General features: G+C 33.5%; 1 protein-coding gene across 1 annotated transcript in view; it reads right to left on the bottom strand.

Annotated features, from left to right (window-relative positions):
* The window catches only part of KCTD16 (potassium channel tetramerization domain containing 16), a 316,772-nt gene extending 293,485 nt beyond the window's left edge, over positions 1-23,287 (bottom strand). The window contains exon 1 of the mRNA XM_051978638.1: positions 22,314-23,287. Coding sequence (XP_051834598.1) covers positions 22,314-23,145 — 832 coding nt within the window. The 5' untranslated portion in view covers positions 23,146-23,287. The remainder of the gene's footprint in view (positions 1-22,313) is intronic.
* Between the last annotated feature and the right edge of the window lie 1,306 nt (positions 23,288-24,593).

The raw sequence follows: 24,593 nt of genomic DNA, 5'->3' as shown, positions 1-24,593 counted from the left end.
TTCTGATAATTTTCTCAATACCTCAAAACTTCATATTAATACAAAACAGTTCTACCTTTATACTAAGATTTTAGTAGCCAGTTAAATGAACAATTGTGTGACTAAATTATGTCTGGTTGTTTTACAGGAAACATGTTTTCCCATAAAATGAAGCCAATTAACAAGGCAAATTATACCCTGTAAACAGTATGAAGATATTGCCATGATAAAAGGGGACTTAGATATTCTTTAGCTTAGGAATTCTTAACCTCTTTTGTTTCATCAACCCCTTTGGCTATCTGATAAAGTCTATAGGATGACCATAACTCAAAATAATGTCTTAAAGTAAAATACAGAAGATTACAGAGGAAACCACTTAGATTTAATTATAATGTATACTATAAAATTCAGAGACCCAGATTTAAGGACTGCTGTTCTGGAATAACGCCATCTTTTTTTCATAATGAAACAAGCCTAGAAACACAGCATGACTTACTATCATAAGATCATAGATCTGGAACTGGAAGGGATCTCATAGATCCAAACCTTAATCCAACTCCTTATTTTACAAAGCAGGAAATTGAGGCCCTGGTAGGGTCAACTTGCCATGTTCAATGACTTAACACAAACAAGAATTTGGACAAAGGTCTGGCTCAAGAGACAATCCTTTTCCCCCAATGTACAATTTGTGCAAAATCATACAAGTAATGGGTGGTAAAGACAAATTCACATTTCCTGACTCAGAAATGATGTTCATTGCACTAGATTATGCTCATGCTGTCTTTCTATACATAAATTATATCTATCACACTGATTGTTTGCTATAACACCAAATAAGGCACATTTCCTTTGAAACTAATCCCTTGCTCAAGTGTAGGAAGCAGCATCTTAGCCAAGAATTTTGAAACAGTTTCCTGAGCTTTTTGGACAAAAAGGTCCAATAAATAAATCCAATAAAAAATCATAAATAAACATTAAATTTCACTTTTGCAATAAAAGAAAGTATTCTGGATGATTGGATTAAAAAATATTCAAAGTTGTCAGTAGAAAACATCCAGCTATCTGCCTAATTTTTTTTTTCCCTAAGATAAAAAAGTTAATAGATTTTACTTAAAATAGTGAAATAAAGAATAGTGGTGATCCAGATAATTTAGACAATTTTATTCTGAAAGAATTTGATAACTTGTAGTAGAAGACATTTTGTTTTTACTCTTAATCATGTCTCCTTTTTATATGTACTTTCTCTGAAAAAGATACCAAGGTCAATGGGAAAAAGAAAAAGAGAAATCAGTAATTAGAAGACAAAAGTATAATAAAAGATAACATCACTATATGGTTCCTTCAAAATACTAAGTCATTTGGTTCTCCCATCCACCATATCAAGAAAGCATAAGTATCCTTATTTTCATTTTATAGATGAAGACAATGAGGTTACTTGTCCAAGCTACTTAAATGGAAAACCTGGAATTGGAATCCAGGATTTTCAAAACCAAACCCAGTGTTCTGGGGTTTTTTTTCCCTATTTTTCTACTTTTTTCATGCTGTACAAGAAAAATCAGATCAAAAACAAAACTAGTGTTTTTTTAATGGTACTGTGAAAACATGCGTACATATATACATACAAACTTAGACAGAGGGATAAATATGAACATGTATATATGCATGTATATTTTGGCTTAAGAGGAATTTTTGGACTAAAATTTAAACATGGAAATGAGAATTTTTACTATTAATATATTCTGTTTCTTCCTATTAGACTCCTAGCTCCATGGGTGAGTACTGTGCTTGATCTAAATTTTGATTTTCACCTAGTGTCAAGTATCCCACTCTGTTTACAGATTGCATGTAAAATAAAATAGTTGAATTGAATGAAGAACCATTCTTCAGTTAAATCCAGAGAAGTATCATGAAAAATAGCAATATCTTCTAATTAGCAATGTTTAAGAGCTCTTTCTATATCTTGATCTACTTAGACCCATTTGTCCAGTAGTTTCTCACTTTGTTTAAGCCTATCATAAGAGCGGTATTAAATTAGAATATATCTAAAGTAATGAGCTTAGCACTATTACAAAACTGACTTAGAATGATATATTTCATAATTAATCCTTTTATATGATTTGGCTATTTTAGATTTTGTGCTATGTTGTTAATTAATTTTCAATAGTCACAAGACTTATTTTATTCTTCTTTATAGCTTTCTCCTTCCTAAAGCTATTCTTGGAATATTTATCCAAGAAGAAGCAAAACCCCCTACGCAAAATATATTTGGCAGACTTGGAGACGTGGTTTTTCAGGGGTAACAGGTGTTTGGCTATCATGAGATTAGTATCTTAATACCAGCTCTTCTACTATCTAGTTATGTAATATGGAGCTTATGCCTCCTTTAATTAACCACCAAGGTACTTGTATTTATTTTTCTAATAGTGGGAATATGCTACATGAATTTATCTTTTACCTGGCTCCCTACTGACTAAGGATACCTATTTCAAAAAGGAGCTAAGAGTTGCTATGGGTACAGTAGTTAGTCACTGAACTGAATGAAGCAAATTGACTTCTGGGTCTTGACTTTCTTAAAGTCAATCAAAATATTTAGTCTCAAAGGCATGTAAGTATAGATAAGATTTGCAGAAATCATACTGAAGTTAGTATTTGCAATAAAAACTTTTCTCACATAGTATGGTCATGTTAAAAAGTTAATAACAAGGAAAGCTTAGAGACATTCTCTTTCACCTACATATTTTAAAGTATGTAAAAGGAGCTAATATAGTTAATAATTCAAAAATAATTAACATACTATCATATATTTTCTGGGACTTTTACAAAGGGACACAATTAAATTATGAACTATTCTTTAAACTCAGTTTTCAATATTCAAAAAAATCAGCATTCTAATTTTTCATCTGCAAACTAAATTTTTGAAAAGTACAGAGAATTGAATGAAGAGGAGAAAGGCAACTCTTCTTGTCTTTTTCACAAATGAAATAATTCACACTGTGATCATAGGAAGAATTTAGGCATGGAAGACACAAATGAATTATTAATTTCTCTTGGCTTTTCTATGGCATTATTAGGATTACTGTCTCATCTACTGTATCTCTGAAGATCAAGGAACATATTTAAGTTTTCAGTACTTTGTTCTATTTGGGAGCTAATGCAAAAGCATGGAAAAATATCTAAAAAAGTCTAACATTATTTTGGAGGTAGAGACAAGATAATAAAATAGAAAAGGACTAAGATGATTTGTCCCAATATTTTCCTCCAAACAACTTCAAAATAATGCCTCAAATTGAATTCAGGAATGAGAGTCAACAAAGGTCAGAGTAAGACATTCTTCCAACCCAAGACAACAAAGGAGACCCATGTTGATAAAACAGTAGGGGTGGGACTAAATAGCAGTGACAGAAGCCACAGCAGGTTTGGGTGCTCTCAAGGCAGAGACTGTAAAGAAATCTGGCAACTGATCATTAAGAGATTACAGTTTACATTGTGCTTGCATTAAACACAGGACTGGATGCTGGTTGTCAACTCCATGTCCTATACCCACTGGTAAGTAATACGTCAAGGGCAGAGAGAGTCACTTTTGATCAAGAGGGAATGAAAGATCACTTTCATCCCCAAGGAATCAGGGGTCCTTCCTAGGTAAGGACCAAAATACAGCCCAAGAGATCAATGATCATACCTTTCCTCAGATTGTAAAGTGTAAACTTCCAAAACCCCAGAACTTACTCTTACCATAGAATTATTTTAAAAAAAATTAAATCCCTGAAGCTTGAGAAAGAGTCCCTCCCTGTCCCACATTGAACATTGGAACTTTTTTGAACATAAAGTTGAGAATTAAGAAATAAAGTGGAAAAATGACTAAACAACAACAAAGCACCTGACTATAAAACTTTACCATGGTAACAGGGAAAATCAGGACACAAATTCAGAAGATAATGAAGTAATATCAATGCTAAACATAATAGCACCAAAAGTCATAGCATACAAATATTTAAAGGAGAAGTTAAAGGAATTCTAAGAGAAAAGAGGCAGCAAAACTATATTAGTGGAAAGATCTCAACGCTCCCCTCTCAGAATTAGTTAAATCTAACTATAAGAAAAAGTCAAGAAGCTAAATAGAATTTTAGAAAAAATAGATATGATATTTTTCTGGGGAAAAAATTAATAGTAATAGAAAATAATATACCTTTTTCAATTTTACATGGATGCATCACAAAAAATTGATCTTCTATTAGAGCATAAAAACATTAGAATCAACAACAGAAAAGTAGAAATAATAAATATACCCTTTTGAGATGATAGAGCAATCAATTAGAGTTAGTAAAGGGTAAGGAAGCATACATCAAAAGCTAATTGAAAATAAACTAATCCTAAATGTCATAAATTAAATAAACTAATCATAAAAATGAATAGATTAAGCAACAAATGATAGAAACTATCAATTATTTCATTAAAGATAATAACAAAAATGAGACATCATTCAAAAATTTGTAGATGCAGAGAAAGAAAGAGTCAGAATAAAATTGATATCTCTAAATGTATACATCAATAAAAGAGAGAAAGAACAATTTGATGAATTGGGCATACAAATAAAAAATATTAAGAAAAAAACAAATTTAGAATTACTAATTAAATACCAATGAAATCCAAAAAATTAAAGAGATTAATAAAATTATTTTTAAAGTAACAAATAAAGTAGAAGCTGGATTTATTTTTAAAAATAAAATAAAATAGATAAACTATTTGATATTTGATTTTTAAAAAGAAGAAAACCAAATTACTATCAAAAATATAAAGAATAAATGCGCTATCAATGAAGACAAAATTAAAGCAATGATTAGAAGTTATTTTGCCCAATTACATGCCATTCAAACTGACAATATAAGTGAAGCTGATAAATATTTACAAAAACATAAACTATTCAGATTAATAGAAGAAATTGAATACTTAACTTACCGTCTCTTCAAAAATAGAAATTGAATAAGTCATCAGTCATCTCCCTAAGGAAAAGTTCCCCAGGACCAGAATAGATTTATATGGAATAATTAATTTCAAACTCTATAAACTATTTAAAGAAATAAGTGAAGAAAAAATATCAGCAAATTCTTTTGATGAATGCTTGTGATACCTGGACCATGGAGAGCAAAAAAGAGAAATTTATGGAACAATCTGCTTAATAAATATCAATACCAAAATTTTAATAAAATACCAGCAAGGAGAATATAGAAATATATTTCAAAAATCATAAATTATGACCTGGTGGGATATTTACTAAAAATTAGTGCTTATTTTAATCCTGGGGAAACTATCAACATAATTATCTATTCAATGACAAAAGCAAAAAAAAATCATATGATTATGTTAATATATTCAGAAAAAAGGTTTGAAAAAATATAACAACCAGTTCTAAAAACACTAGAAACTATAGGAATCAGTGGAGTCTTTCTTAAAATGATAATTAGTATCTTTCTAAACCCAAAAGAGAATCATTATTTGAAATGGGGATATATATTTGAATTATCACTACTATTATTCAATATTATACTAGAAATGCTAGCAATAACAATGACAAAAAAAAAGAAAGAATAAAAATAGGCAATGAGGAAATACAATTTACACTCTTTGCAAATGAAATGATATTATACTTAGAGAACCCTAGAGAATCAACTAAAAAACTAGTTGTAACTATTAACAATTTCAGCAAAGTTGCAGGATGTAAAATAAATAAACAGCCCACACAAATCAACAATACTTCTATACTACCAACAAAAACTCAGCCAGAAGAGAGAAATTCCACTTAAGATAATTTCAGGCAACTCAGGAGTGTACTGTAATGGGCTGAGGCTTGAGTTGATGCACTGAGGTCCCAAGCACGTGAGGCTAAATAGTAATTGGACCATACTCTATCAATATATATGCTTGGAGAAAGAATGGCCCCCGCCCACTCTTTGTGCAAGTCCTGATGTGTTGTATAGGAAATGACGTTTTTGGTAGGTGGAGGCAAGGGAGTGGAAAGGGAAATGGAAGGAGAGACTGCTGGCTGGCGTCTTGACACAGCTGCTCGCATTGCCATTGCAACGGCCTTTCATCTCCAATCCCCCTCTGCTAGCTGGCTTCCTGTCACAGCTGCCCATATTGCTATCGCAATCCTTCTTGCCCATATTGCTATTGCAATTCTTTTTCACCTCTTCACTTCAATAGAGATTGAAGATTTTTCCCTTAACCTGAATTCCTGACTTCAGCTGATTTTAAATACGCGGTCATCACAGTGTACCTGTCAAGACAAATCCAAGGACTACATGCATACAATTACAAAGCACTTTACACAAAAATAAAGACAGATCTAAACAACTAGAAAACTGTTAATTACTTGTGGGTAGGCAGGCAATAAATAAAAATTTAAATTCTACCTAAGTTAATTTACTTATTTAGTACCATGCCAAATTACTAAAGAATTATTTTATAGAGCTTGAAAAAATAGTAACAAATTTCATCAAGAAGAATAAAAGGCCAATAATATCAAAGGAATAAATGAAAATAATGTAAACAAAAACAGTAGTAGTACCTGATGTTAAGCTATTTTACAAAGTAAAGATCATCAAAACAATCTGGTACTGGCTTAGTGATGTAGAATAGAATGGTAAAGCTTAGTGTTGCATCAGTGGAAGAGATTAGGTTCAAAGTATACACAACAAAATGATTATAATAATCTAGTGTTAGATAAACCCAAAGATCCTCTTTTTGGGGACAAGAACTCAACACTAAACAAAATTTAAAGAGAAAATTGGAAAACAGTTTGACACCAAACTAGGCATAAATCAGCATCTTATACTGAACGAAAAACAAGATCAAAATGGATAAATAATTTTGACATATAGGGTGATATTGTGAGTAAACTAGGGGAAATGGAAAATGGAAATTTTTACCTATCAAATCTATCATCAGGGAAAGAATTTATGACTAAACAAGACATAGAGGATATTAAAAAAAATAAAAGAGGTAAATTTAATTACATGAAATTAAAAAGCTTTTGCACAACAAAATTAATGCAGCCCAAATTATAAGGAAAACGGGTAACTGTGAGAAAATTTACATGTTTCTTTGATAAATGTCTCATTTCTCAAATATATAGGGGATTATAAACTTGTTCATTTTTATTTAAAAATATAAATGTATAAAAATAAAAATTTCCAAGTTGATAAATGGTTAAAATATATGAAGGAAAGTTTTCAGAAGAAGAAATTAAATTTATCATTAGTCATGTTAAAAAATGCTCTAAATCACTACTTATTAGAGAAATGCAAATTAAAACCATACTTCACACCTCTCAGATTGGCAAACATGGCAGAAAAGAAAAAATAACAAAGCTAAAAGGTAAGGGAAAATTGTGGAATTGTGAACTGATCCAACAATTCTGGTGAGCAATTTGGAACTATGACCAATAGACCATAAAACTGCGCATACTCTCTGACACACCAATAATACTACTAGGTCTGTATTTCAAAGAAATCAAAGAAAAGGGAAAAGATCTTCCTGGCAGTAGGCAGCTAGATAGCTAAATAGATAAACCAGGTCTTTTTTGTAATGGCAAAGGACTTTCCATGATTTGGGGAATGGCTGAGCAAGTTGTGGTATATGATTGTTATGGAATATTATTGTGCTATAAGAAATGATGAACAGAATGGTTGCAAAAAAACTTAGGAATTCATCCAAACTAAAGTGGTCACATCCAGGAGAATATTGCACAAAGAGCAATATTATAAGGATGATTAATGGAAAGGAATATCCTGATTAAGACAAAGATTCAAACCAATTCCAAAGGACCCATGATGAAAAACATTTGTCTATCTCTAGATAGATAATTGATAAACTCTGAATACAGATTGAAACATATTTATAACTTTATTTTTATTGCTTTATTTTATTTGTAATTTCTTTTACACCATTGCTAACATGGAAATATATTTGGTTTAATCTCACATGTATAACTGAAATTAAAGTGCTTGCCTTCTCAAAGAGGGGATAGAGAAAGGAGAAAGAAAGAGAATTTGGGACTCAACATTTTGAAATAAAAGATTGCCAAAAATGTGGGAAATATTTAATAAACAAATAAAAATAATTTAAAAATAAAAACCTAACACATTCCTCCCCTCTAAGGCAAATTGCTTAGCAAAACAGCAGCATCGGCATGAAAGTATGAGCAGAGAAGGGAAGTTAGCAGATCAATTATAGCATGTATCTATGTCTTTATTGATAAGGCATCATTCCATGCTAAAAATTTTTAAGAGAGGTTAAAAAACAAGATCTTTATTCCTCATTGGTTTTTCTTTGGGGATTTTTATAATTATTGAGAGTGGGACCAAGGTCTTAAGATTTCCACAATGTTGAATCCACGAGTTCTGTGAAAACTGTTAATCACTTGGCTGGCAGATTTTGGAGAAGCACTAGAAAATTGCTAATATGAGTAATCTGTAAATCAGAATCCTGAGCTGATTCCTCAATTACATTTGCAAAAATTGTGTCTATTAACTCTGGAAATGTCTGTTAAAAGTCACTTAACAAATGACTTAATATAGTTCAAGAAGCCGTTTTTATCTAAGTCAATATTACACATTTTTGAAAATGTCTACAAGGTCAAAATCAGCTATTAAAATGTAGATAGTCACCTATTAAAGTGTCAGTCAACACCACTCCCAATACCAGAAAAAACTTAGCCTAAGGAAAGCCAGACAAACAGCTTATTATCAAGGTATTATCTTAAATATTGTCCATTATTCAGCTACAAATGTAGATTACATATTTTTCTACTTTTATTCAGTATTATCTCATTCAAAAACATTTTCACAAAAATCATATCTTGATTTTAGAACTCTAAGGAACTTTAGAGATCAGAATCCAACTCCTATGTATTTCTCATTTTACAAAATAAGCATCCCTTAGAGTTTACTATAAACCAAATATCTAGAAATTGAATTCTATTTTTCCTTTGATTTCCATTATAAAAACACAGATAAATTTCCAAAAGGAAATTCATCTGACTGAAAGTATTGTTGGGGAATTTTAAGCTAGTGGAATAACCACTCTTATGACGTTCTTAGCAAATTACATAATCATAAGGATTCAGAATTGGAAGTCATCTTAAAAGTCATTTAATACAGTTCCTTCACAACATACCAAAAATAATTGTATGATCTCTGATTAAAGACTTTCAATAATGGAGAACTCTTTGCCTCTCAAAAAAACTTCTTCCACTTATGGATGGCTCTCAAGGATACAGAATCTCTTGTAAAATGTTAGTATAGTATTCATGCTGTATCTACTAATTTCATAGCACTTTTCCCATTCTGGGATTTCCCATCAATAGGTACTTAACTCACTCCAGTTTATTTCCAAGGTACAACTTTCTTTCCCCATCCTAGAATATAGGAACTTCATTTCTCAGAATTGTGAAATTCCATGCTTAGCAGAATTTAGTTCTCTCTTTCTCCTGCAGTCAAGATATTTCCATTATTAACCAAGCTGAATTATAGGAATTGGATACCATATAGTATTATGGAAAATATACTGTCTCAAGAGTTTGGTACCTTTGATTCTAATCTCACCACCATTAATCAGTGCCTATGGAACTTTTAGTGAGCCACTAATCTTTGTGGTCTTTGGCTTTTTCATCAGTAAAATAAGGCAAGTGTACTCAATGATCTCTAAGGTTTAGAGGTGAGTTCTTATTGTATCTTTTAACCTGTAACACATGATGCTTGAAAAATTGTTTGAAAGGCTAAGGTATACAGAATAGGTTGGTTTCCTATTTGATCATGATATAAGTTCAAAATGTTTACCTTGCTTAGTGTAGAAAGAAGCTACATAAAAAGCAAATTTTAATAAGAAATCATTTGGGGAAGGGTCTCCTAAATAAAAAGAGAAAAATTATGAACTTGTTCATGTGAAGTTGTTATGAAAGGGATACAATGTAATGCTATGCTCTCATTTCCTTTAAAAGCCACATGGAAGATTCATTTTTGGTACAGGAAGCACCAAATGTCTTGTTTTCACTTCTGGGAAAACAATTTCAATGATCCTATTGTCACCAGCCTACTCAATAGCCATTTTTTGTCATAGTGAAGGAGAATACACTCTGGGTTGAGATCCATAAAAGGTTATTCTAGTTCTACAGTATCTGAATATGAAATGTAAATAATACTTCCAATTTTCAATTCTGCCAACTATTATCTGAGCCTTTAAAAAGCTGAAAAAGTTGAAAACAAGGTAGAAACAAAATGACACTATAAATGCTGCCCATTATAGAGTAAGTAACCAGAGGGAGGAAAAAATGTTGCTAAATTAAAAACATTGGGGAGGACAGGGGAAGGAATTTATTTATGTTTATTCAGATTCAACTAAAATAAATTATATGACAAATTAGAATTATGTGGAAAAACTGATTAAAATGTTCATATCCTTTGACCTAGAGATTTTGCTACACAGTATATACCATAAAGAACTCAATAACAAAAAGAAAGGCCCTATACACATCAAAATATTTGTTATAGCACTTTTTACAGTATCAAGGAATTGAAAATAAAATAGATGCTTGTTGATTATGGAATGGCTAAACAAATCATGATACAAGAATGTAATGAAAATATTATTAAGTCCTTTAAAATAGTGAATATAGTTAATGCAGAGGAGCATGAAAATTATATAAACTGATTAAAAGCAATATAAGCAAAACCAGAAAAAATATATACAATGTTACTACAATACAAAAACATAAAACTCACAACATAAACACGGTACAAACTTTCCCCTAACCCCAATTTTTTTATACTGTATTTTTAAGAGAAAAGTAAAATTAACTTAATTTTGAAATAAAACATTATAATGTCTTATATTTTGATATCACCTACATTTTTTTTTTTTTACCACTCTACCCTATACGACTAAGCCAGTACCAGATTGTCTTGGTGATCTAACTTGGCCCCAAAAGAGAAATATAAGGTACTTCCCTCAGCTGCTTTGAAAAAGTGAGGGACTATAAATATAGAAAACTGAATATAATGTCAGACTTTTTTTGATATGTTGGTTAATTTTGCTTAACTACTATTGGTTTATAAGAAATTTCTCTCTGGGAGGTTGGGAGGTTGTTTATGTAAACAAAAACAGTAGTAGTACCTGATTTTAAGCTATATTACAAAGTAATGATCACCAAGACAATCTGGTACTGGCTTAGTCAAGTAGGGTAGAGTGGTAAAAAAAAATGTAGGTGATATCAAAATATAAGACATTATAATGTTTTATTTCAAAATTAAATTAATTTTACTTTTCTCTTAAAAATACAGTATCAAAAAATTGGGGTTAGGGGAAAGTTTGTACCGTGTTTATGTTGTGAGGATGTAGTTTTTTGTATAATGCTATTAACCTAGATAAAGTGGCTTTTGGAATGATAACCAGCTTCAAAAAATTCTGGAATAATGATTTAAAATGGAACAAAGACATCATGCCCTCTTCAAAACTTCTTCCTCAATCTCTTTAATATATACTCACTAAAATGTCCCAGGGCTCATATAAGAACACTTCTCCAAGGAGATTTGTTCTCATGTTCATCTATCAGAGAAAGATATAGGGGGTGGTATGTTCCAGACAATTAAATCTGAAGCTGGTTAGCTTAATGGGTTAGAATAAATTACCAATAGTAAAGCTAAGCTCAGAGGTTTATTGTTTCATTCTTTGTATTACACGTCCATAGCATCTAACAGGTCTAACACAATAAGAAGTCACAAAGTGATTAATAAATACTTATTACCTATATACTTTTCCTCTAGATGGGTTAGCTAGAATCACATTTTTCCATGGCCAAAGACTGTATTCTAAATGCAACCAGCAATCTTGGAAATATGTATAGTTGGTCACAAGGAGACAGAGCAATCAATCAATCTACAAGTTTAAGTGCCTATTGTTTGCCAGTCATTGCAAGCTATGGACATATAGTACAAAGTATTTAATAATGCTTCCTCTCAAGGAGCTGATATTCTAATGGAGAGAAAACAAGATGCTCAGAACAAATCCATCATCACTTTTTAGGGGAAATAATCAAAGGCACACTATGATAATATCATGGAAATAAGTGCCATTTTTACCTATGTACAAAAGGCAGCATATATAGACATTTCTAAGAACTGACCATTCATTTTAAAAGCATGTTAAAAAATCCAATGGAGAAGCTAGATTGAAATGCCATTATAAATGCTGTCCATTATGGAGTAACCAGAGTGAGAAAAGTCTTCTCAGGGAGTACATTCTTTGGGGTGTTTGTATTTCTGTATGAAGGGACCCTCTCCCAGTTAAATATGGCATCTTTTCACTTCCTGCAGGTCTTGATGACCACAATTTAGCTGACAGATCCAACATAGCTCTCCAGAAACTGTGATTTAGTAAAAAAAAAAAAAAAGAAAGAAAGAAAGAAAGAAAGAAAGAAAGAAAGAAAAGAAAAAGAAAAAAGAAAGAAAGATAGAAAGAAAAAGAATATTAAAATGAGCCCTCATTTCTGTGTCTTGAAGTTTACAAATTATTCTACTAACATCAACTCTGTCAGATAAGAAATGCACATATTATTATTATTTTCTTTATATGGTAGATGAGGAAAGTATGACTCAGAAATTAAGTATTGCCTATGATTATACCAACAGTAACAGTTGGAGCTAACATTTAAACTTCGATACCTCTACCTTCATACCTAGTATTCTTCCGATGGTTTTTCTTCAGTGCCTGAATTACCACTAGAAATTTCTTGAATGCTTGAATCACTTATGAATCAAACATTTATCAAGTATCTACTATACACCGATGATGAAGTTAGATTTTAATGGAATGGAACAGCCCTTTAACAGCTTATATTCCATTAAGGAAGAACAAAGCACAAATATTGTTTATTTATGAAACTACTGTCCATAATTATTCTAACAAAAACAACACAATCTTCCTTTGCTTATGAATCTATAGCAAATGAAAATTTAAAATAGACTCTTCAATGAATATGGTAAAGTTAAGAGAAACTCTTAGAATCATAAGATGCAATTTTTTTAAAAAGCAAAAAATCAGAACAAGGGAAGAAATTGAGTATCCATCTATCCATCTCTGTGTAACTTTATATCTATAGTACATTAACATCACTTCTATTCACAATAACTCTGCTTAGAATATGTATGTATGTTATATTTAAATAGTATTTTCAGTATATTCCCAGTATTGTCCTTGTCTAATTTCTTTAATAAGATCCAAAACTCATTAAACTTATAAGAACATTTAATTCTGTTTTTTTTTTCTTTTCTATCTCCTTTCTTATCATATCACAGCCCTCATACATGATCTTAGTAGTTCTTCCTCTTATTCAATCATTGACATTTCCCTTTTTTACTCATTCAGTGATGTCATAGTCCAGATCTGGAAATGTCTCAAGACCTTGGTCAACATTAATACACTGTTAGTAATACTGTGAATTGATCCAATTGTTCTTGGCAAAAAAAAAAAAATTAGTTTCACTGCTAGCAAAGTGATTAAATGGATTATATCCATTATCCCAGCAATCTCACTACTAGGTATTTACCCATTAGAAATCAAAGACACAAAGAAAGGTCTAAAATCAAAAAGCTTATACCAGCCTTTTTGTGACAATTAATTGTAAACAAAATCGGTGACCAATGATTAGGGAATAGATAATCAAATTACAGCATTTAAATGGAAATAAATATAATTTCAGTAATGATGAATGTTCCTCAAGGAACTGTTGACTCTTTTTTCCCTCCCTGCTATTTTATTTCATGATCACATCAGGTCCCATGGATTTGGTTATTCTTTGTATGCAGATAATTTCATCTCTAATTATCCAGTTCTAACTTTTCTCCTATCATGCTTACATCACCAACAGCCTATTGAATATCTTAATTTGGATGTACTGCTGGGATCTCAAACTCAATGTATCCAAAACAGATATCTCTATTCTTCCACTCAATCCTCCTGTTTCCAACTTGCCTATTTCTTTCCAGAGCAACACCTAGTCACTCAGTTTCATCACCTCATTGCTATTTTTGGCTCCTCACTTGCACTAACTCTACAATACAATCTGTTACCAAGTCTTCTTGCTTCTACATTCACAATATCTCGTGTGTATGTCCCTTTCTCTCCACTCAAACATCTCTTATTCTAATACATGCCCTTTCCATTTCATTCCTGGGCTTCTGAAAAAGTCTTCTACTTGGTCTTCTATCTCAGGTTTCTCCCTATTCCCAGAAGACTTCCTAAAGCTTAGGTCTGTCCATGTCACCATCTTTCAAATATAATCTAGGGGGGTCCCTATTATTCTAGAATCAAATATAAAATCCTCTATTTAGTATTTAAAAACAAAGCACTCCTCACCTATTTTTCAGTTTTCTTAAAGGTTTTTTTTTCCCCTTTCCACATACTCTATAATACAGCCACACTAAACATTTTGCTGTCCCTAATGAATGGCATTCCAGCTCTCAATTCCACATATTTGTTCTGACTGTCCCCCAAGCCTGAAGTAGTCTCCCTTCTCATATTCATCTTATACCATCCCTAGCTCTTCAAAGCCCAATCCAACTAGGATGCTACTTTCTATAGCAGACCTTTCCTTGTCTGTTTGAACTTTCCCATTGGGCCTTCCTTCTGAGATTTTTTGTTATTTGGTGATTTTCAGTCATGTTTTATTCTTCATGATCCCTTTTAGGGTTTTCTTGGCAAAGATAGTGAAGCGGTTTAACACTTCCTTCTCCAGTTCATTTTACAGATGAGGAAACTGGAGCAAACACAATTAAGTGAGTTGTTCAGAATCACACAGCCAGTAAGTGTCTGAGGTCAGAACTGAACTTGTGAAGATGACTCATCCTGACTCCAGGCCTATCACTCTATCCACTGACCTCCTAGTTGTATTTCTGCCTGATAGATAAAAAGATAGTTATATAGATAATAAATTTAATTATTTGCATATTGTTTTGTTTCTCCTTGTGATCTCCTTGGAAGCTAAGACCCATTTTCTCCCTCCCACTTAAAATAATGCCAGTGCATAGCATAATGTCAATCACACAATAAACACCTAATAAATTCATGTTTCTGAGGATAGTGATGATAATGATGTACCAGAAAAAATTCTAAGTAGAAAGGATTCAGAGAAAATTTGAAAGAATAGTATAGACTGATGAACAGCAAAGGAAGTACAATCAATAAAACAAAACCCACAGGGACCATGATAATACAAAGAAAGAGAATTCCCAAGGACATCAAAATTCATACTAATATAATAATTAATCTTAATTTTGACTCCAGAAGAATTATGATGAAAAATATTTCCCTCATCTACATAGAGAGATGTGGATATCAGAGTCATAGACTGTCAGATATAATCAGTGTGTTGACTAGTTTCTTTGATACATGGAAAGATTCTTTCAGAGCACTATTGGGAAATAAAGCCACGTTTAAAAATCAAAATATATGTTGTTGTTTTTTTTTTTTTAAATCAATGATGAGGTTGCAAGCATTTTTAATGTGGTCAAAATGCTTTGTTTGACATGAAAAGATGTTAGGTGGGGGAGATGAAATGATATTGTGAATGCGATAGCATCTGAATTCAGACCCACCATAAATGCTGGCCATCTTCATGTTCATGCCAGCCTCCATCTTCAACTCAGTATCCCAAATTCATGCCTAAATGCCTAAATATTCTGTGTTTCTGCTTGATGAGTGTTCATTTGACCCAGATTTATCATTTTCATGCCATGCCTTAAGGAGTATCTCCTTACTACAGCTAATAATAATATTTTTAAAAAATACTACTAAAACATTCATCCTGGCCATCACTCCCTTATTAAACTATAAAACCCTTAATATAAGGAAGGTTTTGTTGCTTATATTTATAGCCTGAGTTTAGCATAATGCTTGGTATATACTCAGCATTTAATAAATGATTTTCCATTCTACATTGAGCTCAATTCTGAAGATAGAATCACCCTCAGTATATAAAGGGGAGGTAGTGGTTCTGTTACTCTGTCGTTATCAAGGGCTATTAGTGGAAAAAATTTTGGATCTGGTCTCAGAGTGTCTGAGTTCAAAGCTAGACCCTAAAATTTTCCTATGTGAGTGACTATGATCCATTCTCTTAACTTTCCTGAGCCATACTTCATTAACTCCATGAACATTTGTTAAACAAACAATAGTACTTGTCTTGTGTGCCCTATGGGGATATTAAAGCAAAGGAAAGAGAAGAATCTTCATCAAGCTAAAAGTTTTATATAAAGGTGAGCTATTATTTCAAGAAGAATATACAAGCAACTACCTAAACATTGCTGCCTGTGGAAACTAAGGTAAACAATACATTTGGATAGAAAAGGAAGAAATTTCTATTGGATCATTTTGGGAGATCAGAAAAGATTGCCCTCTAAAGATACCTCTTCAGGAGACAGTCTATCATTTCCCAGTGAGTGACAATCATAGAATGTAAATATTCTTAACCAAGATAACATAATGACTTGGAATTTTAGAGATAAAAAGGACTTAAGGGATCTCTAAGTCAAACCAGCTCAATTTACAGAGAAGAAAACTGAACCCTAGAGAGGGAAAGTATCTTACTCAAAATCACACAGAGAGAGGCAGAGCTATATCCAGAGGCAATATTCTACCTACATATAATACTATATTCATCCTGAGGTAAGAATTAGAGTTACTTTTTTTTTTAAAGAGCAACTTTAATTATCAAGTTTTTTTGTTAAATTGTGAGAGCAAGAAGGAATATGGACAATGGAGAATTTAGAAGGAAGAATGTTGGAAGGACCAAGTTTCTTCTCCTTCCCCAGTGTGCCCATTCACAGTTCAATTCAAATTAACAAGAATGTAATTCTTAGGCTATAAGTTTCCTTTAAAAAATACAAAAATTACCTCCTTACATGGAGCACTGATTAAAGTTTTCACTGACATAATGTAAAGAAACAAGAGAACAGGAATAATTTAGAACTGAAGGGAATCTTTAAAGTTCACCTGGTACCATTTTTTCATTTTACATATGAAGACACTGAAACCAGGAAAAGTGAAGCATTTTGGCTAAGTTCTGAAAATTCAAACTCAGAAAATCCAATAGTATCTTTCCCACATGCATTATGTAATAAATGAACTTTTATTTGTTTGCATATGAAAACTATACCTGCCATACTGAAACTCTGAATGTTCATATCTGGTAAATTCTGGATCATATACAAGGATTGTATCATTTCTAGTCATGCCATAGAATTAAATAGAAATCTCTTCCTTTATCTAATCTGCTTAACACCCTGCCTCCACCAGGGACCTAGATAAGCCAGAGTATCAACGTCTCTAGACCCTATAAAGCTCACAACACTCTCAAATAGCCAAACCTGATTAAAATGTAGTTGGGGAATATTTCACAAAATAAATAAAAATACAACAAAACACAGATAACATTCTATTTTAAAATTAAGTCAATACATGATCCAGAGGATGGGTTAGTGGCTCCTGTTTCTATTTGAATTTGACATGGTTGTTCTTCTGCGATTCTATTTCATAACTCACATTATATTTTAGGTACAATTAAATAATTAAAATGAGAGAGAGCATGGTAGAGTGCATTGAGTATTAGAAATGGAGTCAAGAACACATAATTTCAAAACTTGCCTCAGATACTTACTAAATAAGTAACTCAATAAATTTCTCCTCTTTGAACCTCAGCTTTCTCAACTGTAAAATGGGAATAATAATAGCATCTATCTTGTACATGATTCAGGAGAAAAGAATCAGAAATTCAAAGGCTACAAGGAAAATAAAAGAAACAGGCTACAGAGAAAAGAAGGAATGTGTTTGTTAAATGTATAGGTTTTAAAAAGCATGATCTTTTGACATTCAAAGTTTCATGTCCCAATCAATATTTACCATTGATTATTCCACAAATCAACAAGCAGCAAACACCAACATGTATGGAATTTTTAAATAGGCAAGAAAATGTCAAAAATTTCCTAGAAATAACTTTTTGAAATCTCAGGATCCTCATTTGTGAAGAAAAAGGAAGAAAAATTCACAAGCAGCCATTCATTGAAGGGATAAGGTTAGAGAATGCCTATACTTATGAGCCACTAATGAGCAAAGGCAAAATATGTCTTCAGGGGCAAAAGTCCAGCAAATTAATTTTCTGCCAGCAGTCATATCACTATGGACATCTTGAAGGCTGCATCCTTAGAACATTAGCACTTTCTGACATTCATATAAAGGGCTCATTGAAGGGCTTAAAGAAATGTGCCTCCTCTCTCTTCAATCTAGAGTGGCCGTTTTGCTCTCTCAGACTTTGGCAAATGGCTCTAGGAATAAGAGCTCCATTTATTTCCATGCACTTCTGACTTCAGTGCTCAAAAGTGTGCATGGTTATTAACTGTCTCGTTTAAACCCAGGGCTTTTCATTTGGAAACCACTTATCGCCTACTTCATTTAGAGGAAAGATTTCAAGAGGACCCATTGTTCCCTGTTTATGAGTAGTGAAGAAAGGTGAGTATTTCACAGTTTAAATAAAAAGGGAAGGAAAGAAAATATATACTTTAAATTTAAGAAATATCAATCATGGCCTTTGATACAAGACTGGTTTAGATGTTTAGTTTTTTTTTTTTTTCTTTCCCTCCATTTCTCTGGCTTTCATTTAAATTTCCTTAGCAAACAAAAAGTTGGAAGCTAGTGATTTATCCTATTTAGATGACTGATTATTTTCATGAGTACCTTATATTTATCCACTTTCCCATTTTGTTTTCAATATCTAATACTTTCTATCTATAGTAATTTTCAGATTTAGAAATGAATGTTAATTGCTTAAATATGCATAGAAGCTAGATTCCATGTCCAAACCATTATATTGTCCATCAATAATCAATAATAATAGCTAACAGTTAAATGGAACTTTAAGTTTTACAAAGTGCTTTATAATTATCATTATCATCTCTTTTAAACTTCACAACAGGTGAGGTTTTAACCACACAATAGGTGCCATTATTATCCTTACTTTACAAATGAAAAAAAATTGAAGCAGAGATTAAGTGACTTAACTAGATTCACATAACTAGTAAATGTACAAGGCAGAATTTCAACTTGGCTTCTTGATTTTAAGTCCTCGCTCTGTCCACTGTACCTCCTAAATGTCAAATGACTGAATCATAGGAAGAAAGTTTGAAGTTCCAAATGGATTCCCTAATATCACAATGCCTTATTTCTCCATAGAATTGTAAAAAAAGTTAAAATTACACAAAGTGGGCCCCTCTGGACAAGTCTTTGGGAGATTTTAGTATGTAATTTTTTCCATTGAAATAAATATGGAAGCAATTATGTGTAGAGGAGTGGGGCAAGTGGGTGGAAATCAATTCCAACATTAAGAAATTGCTCTCTACCAAGTTCCATAATTATTTTTTCCTGATATTATAGAGATTCCACTGGTTTAACTTTACCTTCTGATTTTCAGGGAGAAACAAGGACTTTTTGGAGTTGATCGCTCATATCTTAGGAGGAGACTGCTTGTATTCTTGCAGAAGGGGAAGCTAAGTTCTCATTCTTGGTGTCTCTTTGCATGATGCTAACTAGTTGCTCTATAGCACCCCGCATGGTTCCAGCCCATTAACCCGGACACAACAGCTTGATGAATTAATGCTTATGTAGGCACAGTTGGCAGCTTCTAATTAAATAATTATGGCTAAGCAGCTGCACAGAAACAGTAATGTACCCTAGAAAGCCAGCTGTCAATTTTATTGGTCCTAAGATAGAGGAAGAGTTAAAATTTAGCTATGAAAATTAGGTATGAAGGAGAAGGATCTCACATGTGAGATACAGGCTGCACTTTAGAAAGAACCTCCCTGTTTATGTTAGCTTGCCCATAGAGAAATGGAAAGCAAACAGCTCTTCTACTATCTCCCAGCAACCAGCCAAGAAGGAAGCCATCATATGGCTATGGGAAAAGAGGCTGCTTTCCAAAGCAAGCTTGGAGGGGTGAGACTTTTATAAACCCCAAGTACTAATCCACACACAGGCAAAAATACATATCCCATTTCTTTGGAATCAATTTGAGTTGGAAGGATAATTTTGAAAAATTCCTTATAATTTCTTGTTACATTTCTTCTGAATATGTCTTTATTACAAGATATTTCTCTCCTAAGTATGCCCAGGAGTATTTCTTTCATTCAACTAAAGCTTTTAAAATACCTTGATTTCAAATCTTAGCATTAAAGTGCTATAAATAGCATGGCCTTCTTTTGACCTGTAACTAATATTTTTGATGTGGTTTCCAAAGAACAGTTTTTGTTATGAGAAAATCTAAGTCCTGATGCCAAGGGAACTTTTTTTAAAGAAAGTGGAGGAGATTAGGGAGTAATTTCTTCAGTAAAGGGTATTCCATGTGTATAAAGTCTTTCTGCCATGCAGACTGGCAACTATCTGGAACTTATAGTTCAGAGAAATGCCTTGAGAACTGAGAAATCAAGTGGTCTTCCACTTCTCATAGCTAATATGTATTAAAGATAAATCTTGAATCCTGCTCTTCCTCCATACAAGGCCAGGTCTCTATCCATTATGCCATTTTGCCTTCCTAGGAGATTTTGGGGAAGCTTAATCAGTCAAGACCCTATGGCCATATTTTCACCATTAGAAATTTTGCCTGAGGAAAAATATAGCTGTGCCAGGCTGCTGAGCTCTATCAGGCAGAAAGTCATGGGCTCCTGATAGAGGCCCCAAATAGGGTCATTGGACCACATAATGTTGTTATTACACATCAGTGCACTCTTGCCCTGATACATAATTTCATTCTTCGCTACCTGTTGGCATCTCTGGGTCTTTTCAGTATTATCTTTGACAAACCATCCACCAGATAACAAGGCCTCAAAGGAGAATGAAGGTTATTATTGTCCTCTTCACCAAGTCTCTAAATGGATAAATGCTGCTATAAAAAAAAGATTGGGTTCAATAAAGGCAGGTGCCAAGCCTTCTTTTTAGTTCTTCAAAATTGAAAGAAATAGAAAATAACCTCCTTGGATTTTTGAATCACAAAAATTACAGATTCGGTTTGTAAACAGGGGGGGAATTTTTTTTAAAAGCATCTGCTCTAGACTGCTAAAAATGTAATACTTAAGAACTTGAATTTAGATGATTTCTAAGCCAGTTAAAATCAACATTTAACACTAGCAGCTCACTATGCAGTCAGTGTATTTTCAGTTACCAGTTTAGGTAGGCTTGTAGTTCCTAGTTTATTTGAAATAAATACTAGCTCATCACAGAAAGTACTCTGGCTTCAAAGTCTTGAGTTAGCCAAAAAGAACTGACTGCCAAATAGTCTCATTAAAAACATTCGGTATGATGGTTTCATTTTGCTTTTTCCTTCTCTGTTTGTACTTATATCAACTCAGCAGTGTGAAAGTACCTGAATGAGATTGACTCTTCTCAAAGACCTATTACCTTTCACAAGAAATTTCTGTTGAAGATCATTAATAATTAAGTCTGCAGGGCATTTGGTGATCGTTAGGGTTTGAGGAGAGGGAGGAATAATGCTGCTATTGCTGCTGCCACATTTGCAATATCATAGAACAAATTGTAAGAGTCAAAGAGTGTTATAGAAAACAAGAAAGAAGAGACAGACAGACAGACAGACACAAAGAGACAGAGAGAGACAGAGACAGAGAGAAAGATCCCACCATATTTCAATCTTGGTGAGAGATAAGGGGGACATTTGGCAGTCTATACTGCCATCTAGCCTGGACCACACCACTTAGTTCAGCTCAGTTTATGTTTTTAAAGCCCACAATTAAGCCAAATCCTCCACAACCTACTTATTATTAGACAGGGATTTGGGGCAATAAGATAAAATGCTTAAAAATTTGTCAGCATCACCTTTGAAATCCTATCAGTCCTATTAAGTAAGCTACTCCATAAAAACTCACCACCTTCTATGTATTAAATTTAACTTTGCAAATCAAGAAAACATAAGCAGCTAGTAAAAGCCATACTTATTTCCTATTATGCATGTTACCTGTATCAAGGTTGTTTGCATCTTTTGATCCTGGGGCCTTAGAGCAAGTCATGATCTTAATAAAAAATGAATAAAAGTTTACCTTTTGAAAGACATGGTGGCAGAAGGTACAACCTCTGACACTCTATGTAGAATTCAAGGCTGAAGAATCCTAGGACATTATACCTTGGACGATGAACTGAAAACTTTGATGCTCTCAAACTCCGCAAGATAGAACTGATTTACATACCAATAGACAGACCCAAGAAGACTCTGAAAAACCTCGTGTACTTACGGTAGAAGACATATTCAGTGTAGCTGGACCAGATCTTGTCATCTGTGTACTGATTGACAAAAGAAGCTGTCACTGAGGAATTACAGGCCACCATGTGGAATCCACACTCTGACAACATATCAAAAGCCCTTTCCAGATGTTTGAACTTGAGATAAAATCTGGAAGTGTATCTCTCTGGAGCACGGTCTGGATCTCTGCTCTCATTTAAAGTTTCTCCAAAGACCTCTTTTGCTAAGGAAATTCTTCCACAAACCAAAATCCGTGGAACTCTCCGAAACTTGGCATCTGCCTGACCCTCTCGGCCCATGGTGCATGACCCTCGATATCCAACAGTTATAAAACCCCACTTACGGTCAGCAGGGAGTAGGGATGAGGGTGGACATATTCTTGTGTCACTCCCTTGGGACATATCCTCAAAATCACTATGGCAGTATTCATCTGGGCTTTGCTTAATCTCATCAGGTGTCAAGAGTTTGACCAAATCTGGTAGCTGGAAATATTCAGCTTCCCTTTTCAGTCTGCCCCTTTCTGGAAAGTGATCAGGCAGGACCACCTGCCTGTCCCTGAGATAGTCCAGAATGTAGCGAAACAAGAATCCATCTCTGTCAATGAAGAATCTTCCTTTGGAGTCCTTGGCTAGGTCATTAGCAGTGTCTCTCTTGGGAGAAAACATTTTCCACAGAAGAGAGTGAGGGATACTTACTAAGGTGGAATGGCGAGTGAAATAAACTTGGCCCCCAACATTCAGTTCCACAACCTCAGGGAAGGAGTTGGGAACTGTCCCTTGTTCTTTTGAAAGATAGTAACTCCTGCAATTTCCACTCAGAGCCATTGTCTTTTACTTAGTTTTCAAAGGTATAATCCAATGGAATTATAGTCTAATCCTTTGCATCAGTTTAGTAGAGAGTGAGGAGAAGGATTCCACAAATTTAAAAGAATCTCTTTTTTTCTCCAATATATTCTATAAGAAACAAAAAAAAAATTAAAAAATTAGAATTGCCCACAGGTGAATATTACTAATACAGGAAAAGTAACTGAAACCCTAACTGGTGGTATACAGTTACTTCATGGAATGTAATCAACTCATCTACATCATATCTTCCATCAACCTTAGACTGCAAGGTCATGCCAAGCCTAAAATTATTCATGAGTATGTCGGAGGGGGAAAGGTAAAAATTATTTCCTCAAATATCAGAAGTCAGAAAGATCAAAAGTAGAAGAGAGACAGGATGAGAAAAAGAAGAAGAAAAGAGGCAGAGAGAGGAAGAGAAAGAGGAGAAAAAAGAAGAAAAGAGAAATACAAAGCACAAAGCAGGAAGAGGAAGAGGAGGAGAGGAAGAAGAGGAGGAGGATTCAGATGAGGAGGGGGAAGGGGAGGAAGATGAGGAAGAAGAGGAGGAGGAGGAGAGGAGGATGAAGACAAGGAGGGAGAAAAAAGGAGGGATAGGAGCAGGCGAAGGAGGAAGAAGAAGGAGAAAGAGAAGGAGGAGGAGGAAGAAGAGAAGGGAAAAAAGAGAGGAAGAAATATAAATTTATATAAACCCAGAAAGCACAGATTTCAGCCATGCTTCAACTCAAATTGTGCAACTCAAATGATATTTGAATTCTTGCATATTCACCTCCCCCTCTAGCAGTGATTAATGAATACATGCATATTTATAATTCTGCATATAAAAGAACAGATATTTCAACTTTTTTAAAGGTACTTGGTTTCAAGCTGGACAGGAGAGGCAAGCAACCTAAAAGCTTACCTTAGTGAGAGTCTCAGACCCAGTTCTTGTGAAGGAATACCCATTTGCAAAGCAATCTGAATTTACAGCTACACTGAGTCCAGTTCATATCAAATCCCAATCAGGAAAAGAACAGAGACATCAATGAAAAGTGCCAAGAGATATATACTCTTGGAGAGAAAAAATCCACTTCCAATCTTAAGTTAAAACAAGTCACAGAAAGTTGACAGTGGTGGGTTATGGGGAGGGGAAGAGGGAAAGCAAAACAATAATAATCAAAACCTCCCCCTAAAAAAAACCCAACAACAATAATAATAATAATCCGTAAAATGAGAGTTGCAGGAGGGACCTTGGTTCACAAGATTTCCAGAAACCCTAGCATCAGAAAGAAAGCCAGCCTTGTTTTGATGAGATCCCAGATAGTCATCCTACCTGCCAGCAAGGGCAAATAGGCTCCCATGTTCCCAGCAAGGTTGTGAGAGGGCCAGCCTGCAGCAAGAGAGAAGGCAGGCTGGCTAAGGCGGCTGAGTTGTTTGGCTGACTCTCTCCC

This window comes from Antechinus flavipes, chromosome 2 (assembly GCF_016432865.1).
Source record: "Antechinus flavipes isolate AdamAnt ecotype Samford, QLD, Australia chromosome 2, AdamAnt_v2, whole genome shotgun sequence".
In the NCBI taxonomy this organism is placed as follows: Eukaryota; Metazoa; Chordata; class Mammalia; order Dasyuromorphia; family Dasyuridae; genus Antechinus; species Antechinus flavipes.
Note: the sequence above shows the minus strand (reverse complement) of the source record. Positions and strands in the feature narration are given on the sequence as shown.